The sequence below is a fragment of the Galeopterus variegatus genome, unplaced genomic scaffold (assembly GCF_000696425.1).
Source record: "Galeopterus variegatus unplaced genomic scaffold, G_variegatus-3.0.2 Scaffold11309, whole genome shotgun sequence".
Lineage (NCBI taxonomy): Eukaryota > Metazoa > Chordata > Mammalia > Dermoptera > Cynocephalidae > Galeopterus > Galeopterus variegatus.
Window position 1 is genome coordinate 42,214 of NW_007737420.1, and position 9,701 is coordinate 51,914.

General features: G+C 37.3%; 1 protein-coding gene across 1 annotated transcript in view; it reads left to right on the top strand.

Moving 5' to 3' along the window:
* The window catches only part of LOC103610564 (immunoglobulin alpha Fc receptor-like), a gene marked incomplete at its 3' end in the record, with an annotated part of 19,184 nt that extends 16,177 nt beyond the window's left edge, over positions 1–3,007 (top strand). Inside the window, exons 4-5 of the mRNA XM_008594713.1 lie at positions 719–905; positions 2,855–3,007. Of these exons, the coding sequence (XP_008592935.1) occupies positions 719–905; positions 2,855–3,007 (340 nt within the window). The remainder of the gene's footprint in view (positions 1–718; positions 906–2,854) is intronic.
* Positions 3,008–9,701: the final 6,694 nt, after the last annotated feature.

A 9,701-nucleotide genomic window follows, 5' to 3' on the forward strand; every position in this document is an offset into this window, starting at 1 on the left:
AAAGGTCATGTAAATTGAAAAATACACTTTTTGTATCTTCCCCATTAGAAAAGTAGACATACACATATGTGATAGAAATGCTTTACGATTCCTTGTGACAAAGCTTTTCTCCAAAGCTTCATCCCAAAGTCCACTGTTTGGGGCTGAATTGTGTCCCCCCAAAATGTATATGTTGAAGTCCTAACCTCTGGAACTTCACAATGTGACTATGTTTAGGATAGGGACTTTAAAAAAATAAAGAAGTTAAAGCCACTAATGTGGGCCCTAATCCAATGTGACCCATATCCTTATAAGAAGAAGAACTTAGGACACACACAGAGACACAGACAGGGGCATGCACTGAGGAAAGGCCATGTGAAGACAGCCAGAAGGCAGCCACCTACAAGCCAAGGAGAGAGGCCTCAGAAGCACCAAACTGCCAACACCTTGATTTTATACTTCTCCAGCACTGTGAGAAAGTAAACTTCTGTCGCTGAAGCCCACCCAATCTATTTTTTTTTTTAGTTCTTTTTCTCACTTATAAATCCAACAATTTTCAGAACAATTTCCTTAATTTTTCAAAGCATTCAATTTGATTTGCATGAAAACTCTTTCCCGTCCATTTTTCATCAGTTGTTCTTTTAATTTTTAATTACGTAATCACAATAGTACTGGCGTAAATAGATCCAAACTATCTATCTTTAGCAAAGAAAAAACTCAACTGTTTGGGTGTTTACAGCCCCACCGCGAGGCCGCCATTGCTCTCTAACGCTATGCCAGCTCCGCCTCTAGCTGGCCAAGCTCCAGCGGAAGGAGAAGAGGGTCGAGTGACAAGGTCTCAATACCATGCCTGCAAATCGACCGCAGACTGCAAAAGCCGCTTGCAAGAGAGTGCGCCCTCTACTGGAGGAGGAAGACACTTCATGGTAAGTTGGCACTGTGAAATTAAATATTTTCACAAGTCCACTGAACTTCGGATTCCCAAACTCCTCTTCCAGGGTCTGGTGCGAGAAATTACTCAAGACTTCCAAACACATCTACGCTCCCAGAGTGCAACTCTTTGTGCTTTTCAGGAGGCAAATGAGTTCTATCTGGCTGGCTTTTTTGAAGACACTAACCTGTGTGCTGTCCATCCCAAATGTGTAACAATTATGCCAAAAGACATCCAGCTAGCACCACATTCGTGGACAACGTGCTTAAGATTCCACTATGATGGAAAACATTTCATTCTCAAAACTAATTAGTTTTCCTCTTCTTCCTGTTATTGGTGGTTCAGAACGTTAGATTTTTTTTTTTTTTCTTGTGGGTCCAAAAGGTACCTATGTATATGATTGTGAGTGGAAATATAGGGGAAAGAAATCAGGTATTGGCAGTTTTTCCATTTTCATTTGTGTGTGGATTTTTAATATAAATGCGGGGATATAAAGCATTAATGCAAGTCGAAATATTTCAGTGAAAAGTTTCAGCAGTTCAACTTTATAATAATTATAAATAAACATAAAATTTTTCTGGACAATGCCAGCATTTGGATTTTTTTAAAAAACAAGTAAATTTCTTATTCACAGCTGAATGTTGTTTGTAGCATTTTTATCACACAGATTCCATCCCTTCACTATACTTTTCTGAGTTGTCCTGCATGCAAGTACATGTTTTTAATGTTGTCTTTCTGTGCTGTGCCTATAAATTTCCAATTAAAATACATAAAGGGGAGAGGGGAGAGGGAGAGATAAAAAGGAAGAGTTGGTAAAGGGACAAAAAATTCATCTGCATTGTATACTGATAAATTTTAAAATTTTAAAACATAAAATTAAATTTTAAACCTTGAAAAATTAAAAATTAAATACATTAAATAATTTTTTAAAATATTCTATTGCTTGGTGCCATATGGATTCAGTATGCCTGGGTACCAGTCAAGATATCTTACTAGGAGAGTACAGAGCCTCCTTTATTCATAGACTCAGAGCTTTATTAAAACAACTTCTACTCTAAAAGGTGAAATTTATTGTGACAGATCAAGCAAACTAATATGCCACCAAAATTTCAGACGTGTTTATCCTACAGCTGATAAGCATGCTTTATTTGTAGATGTTTTTGAGCATGCAGAGATAAGCATTTGGTTCTCATCCCCCCAAAAGATAAATACCCACTCCATTGGAAATTACCCCAAAGTTCTGAAGTGTGTTGATAAAGAATAAAGAAATGATGAAATGATTTTGAGGGTAACAAGTCAGCACTGACGCTGCAGAAGAATGGAAGGGGAGCTTAAGCAACCAGGCACTCGTATTAGTATATATGCCTGGGCCACCGTGGCATGACCATACGGGGCAACAATAGAGCATTGCTTCCCTGCATCTCCCTGGAACGCATTGATCCAGTTGATGAAGCACTACATACTGACAACAAAACACTTACAACCCCTCATGCAGAGCAGGACAAAACTACCTGCGAGTATGGGTCACTGGACATGCCAGCTGAGAGTGAGCAGAGGTGAAGGCAGGGAGAGAGAAGCTGACTAACCCAAGCACAGGTAGCATGGACCTTCTCCCCCTCCTTGTTACTTACTCATTGGTCCACTTCACTTGTTGAAGGGACCAATGAGAGATCTGTTGGATCCAATCCATGCTCATTTGTAATTTTTCTCTGTATTGTTTTCTTGGTGACATCCCAAATTCAAGGTTTGATTTCACCTTATTCCTCATATTAAAACAATACTTATCACCTGTATAGCTTCCTAACCATGAATCTGAAATGTGTCATGATATTCACTTTGACCAAGAGGGCTTTGGTGAAAATGAACACACCAATGGTTTTAAAAGGGCTTGTACTGTGGACCAGGTTATTTCCTGCTACTCTTGGGATCTTCTCCGACATGTAGAAGCCCAGGCCTGCTTTCTGGATGATGAGCAACTGCACAGAAGAGAAACAACTCATCCCAGCTAAACACAAGAGAGCCAGCCCCGACATGACCCAGCTCATGCATGGGAGGATGCAGCACAGATCTGTGGACAAGAGCAGAGGAGACTCTCAGGTGAGCCAGCCCAAATTATCAACTGCAGAATCACAGGCGGAACTAGTGGTTGCTGCAGGCCACTAATTCTGGTGTAATTTATTAGGCATCAATAGATAATTATACAGAAACTGGTATAGACATCAAGGGACTATCATCATAAAACCCTAAATCTTCTGGTATTGGATTTAAAAATGGGAAAGGTACAGACAGAAAAACCAGAGAGAAAACTGTTAGAAGAGACTGGAAAACAGGCAACAAATACATGAATAGAAGCTGGAATAGCAATGAGACAAGAGCTATAGCAAACTGAGAAAATGTAATGTATGTTATATAGACATGCGTCAATTCTTAAAACTCTTTTTTTTTTTTTTTGTCTTTTTCGTGACCGGTAAGGGGATCGCAACCCTTGGTGTGGTGTCGCCCACACCGTGCTCAGCCAGTGAACGCACCGGCCATTCCTATATAGGATCCAAACCTGTGGCAGGAGCATCGCTGCGCTCCCAGCGACGCCCTCTCCCGAGTGCACCTCGGGGCCGGCCCAATTCATAAAACTTTTACCTAAAATAACTTAGAGGACAGAAAATATAGCTAATGAAACTGTCACCTAGGCAATATGACTTTAAGGAAGAATGCTGAAAAGGTCAATTGACTTTTCTTAGCTGCCTATAAAAAAATTTAGAGGTTGACCAGTAGACACTCTCAGCTAGACTTAAGGTCATATAAGAATTTTAATGACATAGTTCCACAGTACAGTATCCTTAAATGCCCAAAAGGTAGAGAATGCTGTATTGCCAAAAACAAACTAGGAGTGTATCTTTTTTTCTAATAGAGAAAAATAAAATTTTGGATCACATGGCCAGTATGGAGATCTGAACCCTTGATCTTGGTGTTATCAGCACCATGTTGTAACCAAGTGAGCTCTGGCCAGCCCAAGAGAATAATGTGATAGTAAAAAAGCCACGAAGTATTAAGGCAAAAAGGCCGTCATTTGGGGATAAATGAGAGACTAATGCTCACATTGCAAAAGCCTTCCTAGCCCCCAGATTTTAAAGAACAGGAAGCAGTCTGAGACATGCACTCATGATCTGGCAATATAGATCATCTCTCAGAAAAGAAGGACTTCTTACACAGTGGAGCCAAGAGGCTTGATGGCAGAACCAAGGACACTGGGGAACAATGGACTGAGAAGCCAATCCCAAAGAGCTGAAAGGATCCCTAATCAGAGCACCATCCCCACCGTCTCGGTTGGTGGCTTGGCAATGTGTGCCCAGCTGCATTTCATTATTGCAGTGGAGCAGTGATTGCTAAGTACTTCCCATTCTATCACCTTTTTGCCTCCATTTTTTTGTTACACTTTAAAATAAATACAAAAAGCCACAGTCCCCAAAAATGTATAAATTAATAAAATATTTCAGGGCAAACTCCCTTGTAACCATTATCCTGGTCAAAAACTAGAACTTTTCCTAAAACAAAAGCCCCTCCATGTCTCCTAATCAAAGCCCCACCATCATTCTAAAAGTATCCTGACAATTCAACTGATCATTGCGACCATTTTCTTGCAGATTTTAAGGCTTTGTAACACAAGTGTTCACTCCTAAACACTACACTATAGTCTTCTTTGCTTTTTAACTTGATTTATCTTTTAAGTCTCCTTCAATCTACAAAAGCTCCCTACATTCCTTTCCTTTACCAAAAAAAAAGGAAATGCTAGAATAAACCCTGTGGTGTTTAGTTGGGGTGAGAGATATCAGTATGAACTGATATCTCTACGTGTGACAGAGAGAGCTGAGAGTTGATCTACAGGTAGGTAGATATATAGATATAAATAGATAGATAAATGTGGATGTGTATACACACAGGTTAATATGAATACGTCTATTTCCTATCTCTGTCCACTGAGAGAACCTAGAAGTAGTGGCATTTCATTAATAATGAACTGACACATCACCTGAATTTTAGTATCTAAATACCATTCTCCAATAAATGAAATTAGGACTCCCTGGAAAAGCGGTGTATTCATTGCTGGGGCAGAGAATACCTGAGATGGGCCTGAAGTATCCTGCGGTATGAAAAAGTGAGGAGGCACTCAAAAAATTGGGGACTTGTCAAAAAGACACAGGAGCCAAACCGAAATATCTTCCAATGGCAGAATCTGAAACAATTTGAGCAACAAAATAAACAATGATCATACTAGATTATAACCCATAGAATAAAATAATACCTGTGAGTCCATACGGATAAAAATAAATGATTTAATAGATAATTATACAACAGACAACTCTTTCGGACAAAAGAATTATAATTAATGAATGAATACAGAAGAAGAGAAATAGAAAATCACCATTAAATACCACAGTAATAATTGCTACAGTCAAGATTCACTAATAAATGCTAAAATTGGTAGGTCAAAGATTGAGGAAACAGGACATTCGTATAGTCTCAAAGCATTTCCCCCCAAATGTTTATTAACTGCAAAAGGAAAAATTAGTAATTTTACAATGAAGAAACCTGGCAGGCTTATCTAAGTGATCAAGGATACCAATGGTAGTTAGACAATGAGTCACATGTAATCCCAACTAAGGGATTATTATTAGTCACATGTAATCCTAATAAGGGCACATTATCTCTTCCTAAAAATTCACAATCCCAGTTTAATTGTGAAAAATCATGACACAAACCCACACTGAGTGGCATTTTGTAAAATACCTATCTAGTTCTCTTTAAAAGTGTTGAAGAACTTAACAGTAAAATACCAGTAACCCAAATAAAAAAATGGGCCAAGAAGCTGAATAGATCCTTCTCAAAGGAAGGCATACAAATAGCCAACAGACACATGAAAAAAATGCTCAGAATCACTAAGAATCAGGGAAACACAAATAAAAACCATGTTGAGGTATCATCTCACTGCAGTTAGACTGGCTATAGTCAAAAAGACAGAGAATAGCAAAGGCTGGTGAGGATGCAGAGAAAAGGGAACCCGCCTACACTGTTGTTGGGTCTATAAATTAGTGCAGCTGTTATGGAAAACAGTATGGAGTTTCCTCAAACAACTATAGATAGAATGGTCATACCATCTGGCAATCCCAGTACTGGGTATATACCCAAAGGAATGGAAATCGTCATGTCAAAGAGATACCTGTACTCCCATGTTTATTGCAGCTCTATTTACAGTAGCCAAGAGTTGAAAAAAAGTCAATGTCCATTGACAGACAAGGGGGAACTACTGTATTTTTTATTAAAATGTAGCATTTTATTAAAGCCTTATAACAAATCTTTGAAGAAAATAGTGTTATCATTCCATTCTGATAAAACCAATTAATTTATCTAAGCCTACGCTGTATTTTTATTTAAAAGTAGCATTTTATTGAAACTTTATAACAGATCTTTGAAGAAAATAGTGTTATCATTCCATTCTGATAAAACCAATTAATTTGTCTAACCATATGCCTGCTGTACACTGGGGGGCCAAGGTTAAAACTCCAAGGTGAAAGTCATATAAATCATTTTTATATGATTCTCAGAGGTTTTCTGCTTTTGTTTTTATTTTTGTGGCTCTGTATACTGCTTCATGCCTTCCATGAGCATGACTTCCATGTTGCAAAATTTAGAGGTTGACCCAGAAACAAGTTTCAGGCTAGACAGAAAATTGTCAAGGAGCTGGTTAGACTACAGGTGTGGTAAGATGTGTCGGGCCGACCATATCCTTTCCTTAGGTCCATGGACAGAAGTGGAGGGAAGAGCCTGCAAATAGAGGAGGAAATCTTTATCCTCATAGCCAACCCCACAGTAACAGAAGCAACAAGACCCATATCAGATGACCAAAAATCAAAAAAAAAAAATACTAGAACTACAAACAAACAAGAAGATATGACACCACCGAAGGAACACAGTAATGCTCAAATGCCCGACCCCACAGAACAGGCAAAAGTCTGAAAAGGAATTCCAAGCAATGATCTTAAGAAAGCTCAAAGAAAAAAAAAGAAGACAATTAGAGAACACAAAGGAAACAAGAAAAAATATCCAGAATATGAAGGAAATTTGCAAAGAGATTAATACCTTAAAAAAGTGTGTGGCACAACTCCTAGAAATGAAAGATTCACTCAATGAAATAAAAAACACAACAAAGAGTTTGAGCAGCAGTCTACAGCAAGCAGAAGAAACAATTTCAGATCTCAAAGACGGTCTTTTCAAAATAACCCAGGCAGACAATAAAATGGAAAAAAGGAATTTAAAATAATGAAGATAAGCTAATAAAGATAGCAGACAACCTCAAGCACTCTAACATCTGATTTGTGGGTACTCCAGAAGGAGAGGAAAAAAGAAAAGATATTGAAAACCTATTCAAAGAACTAATAACAGAAAACTTCCCAGGTGTAAGAACAGATGCCGACCTTCAGACCCAGGAAGCTCAAAGGTCCCCAAACAGATTCAATCCAAAAAGATCCTCTCCAAGACACATTACAGTTAAATTCACAAAGCTCAAAGACAAAGAGAGATTCCAAAAGCAGGAAGAGAAAAGCATCAAGTCACCTATAAGGGAACTCCCCATCAGACTGACAGCTGACTTTTCAGTTGAGACCCTACAGGCCAGTAGAAAATGGAATGCTATATTCAAAACACTAAAACAAAAAACTGTCAGCCAAGAATTCTATGCCCAGCAAATCTCTCCATCAGAAGTGAGAGAGAAATAGTGTATTTCCCAGAAAAACAAAAGTTGTGGGAGTTCACCATCACAACCAGCCCTGCAAGAAATTCTCAAGGGCATTCTGCATCTGGAATCTGAATAATGATGATCACTATCACAGATACACAAGAAAGAGTAAAACCTGCCATCAAAACAAATCTGCCAGTGAAAAAGAGAAAGAAGCGAAATCATGCCACCTCAAATTTCCAACTAACATTGAAGAAGAAAACTAAAGGGGAAGTAATAATCAAAAGATAATTAAAACATCTAAACAAAAAGGACTTAAATGACAGGAAATAAATAATACATGTCAATAACTACCATAAATGTGAATGGATTAAACTCCCCATTCAAAAGGCACAGATTGACTGATTGGATTAAAAAGCTACACCCAAGTATATGCTGTCTCCAAGACAAGCATATCACCTATAGAGACACACACAGACTAAAAGTGAAGGGATGGAAAAAGATATACCATGCAAATGAAAACCAAAAAAGAGAATAGTAACTGTTCTTATATCAGATAAAATAGACTTTAAACCAAAATATATAAAAAGATACCAATAATGTCAGTATATAATGATAAAAGGATCTATCCAGCTAGAAGACATACCAATCATAAATATGTATGCACCCAATAATGGAGCATGCAGATATATAAGGCCTATAACACTCTTAGATCTAAAGAAAGAAATAGGCCTAATATGTAAATAGTGGGTGACCGGAACACCCCTATCTCAGTATGGGACAGATCATCCAGGCAAAAAAATCTGTAAAGAGAAACAGGATTTAAACTACATCTTATACCAACTGGACCCAGCACAGATATACAGAACAAGTCACACAACAAAAAAGGATTTACTCTCTTCTCATCAGCACATGGAACATTCTCCAGGACAGACAACATATTAGGTCACAAATCTAGTCTCAGCAAATTTTTAAAAATTGAAATCCTTCCAAGTATCTTTTCAGACTGCAATGGACTAAAACTGGAAATCAATAACAAGCAAAACCCTCAAAAATATACAAATACATGGAAACTAAACAATAGGGTCCTGAATTAACTATGCTTCCAAGAAGAAATTAAACAAGGCATCCAAAAATTTCTAGAAACTAATGAAAATAAAGATACGTCATACCAAAACCTGTGGGATACTGCAAAAGCAATACTATGAGGCAAATTTATTGCAATAAACACAACAAAACAATGGAAAGACCTCAAATAAACTATGTAACACTGCCTCAAAGAATTCAAAAACAAAAACAATCCAATCCTAATGGAAGTGGAAGGAAAGAAATAATTAAGATCAGAGCAGAACTAAGCAAAAGAGACCCAAAAAACAATAGAAAAGATCAATGAAGCAAAATGTGGGTTTTGTGAGAAGATAAATAAAATAGACAAACCATTATCTAGGTTAACAAAAAAAAAGAAGAGAAAAGACCCAAATAAAAATCAAAAATGAAAAGGGAGTCATTACAACCAATACCAGAGAAACATGAAGAATCATTAAAGACTTAAACATGAACTTTTAAACATAAACAGCTGTGCGACAACAAATATGAAAACCTGGAAGATATAGATAAGTTTCTGGACACATACAAACTACACAGGCTGAACCAAGAAGAGATAGAAAATATGAACAGACCAATAACAAGCAATGAGATTGAAGCAGTAATCAGAAATCTTCCAACAAACAAAAGCCCATGTCCGGATGGCTTTACAGCTGTATTCTACCAAACCTTTAAAGAGCAATTAATATCAAAAATTCTCAAACTATTCAAAAAAATTGAAAAAGAAGCCATTCTCCCAAAATCATTCTATGAAGCCAACATAACTCTGATACCAAAACCAGATAAAGACACAACAAAAAAGAAAATTACAGACTTATATCCTTGATGAACATACATTCAAAAATCCTCAACAAAATATTAGCAATCAGAATACAGCAACACATTAAAAAATTTACACACCATAATCAAGTAGGATACATCCCAGGAATGCAAGGATGATTCAACATACAAAAGTCA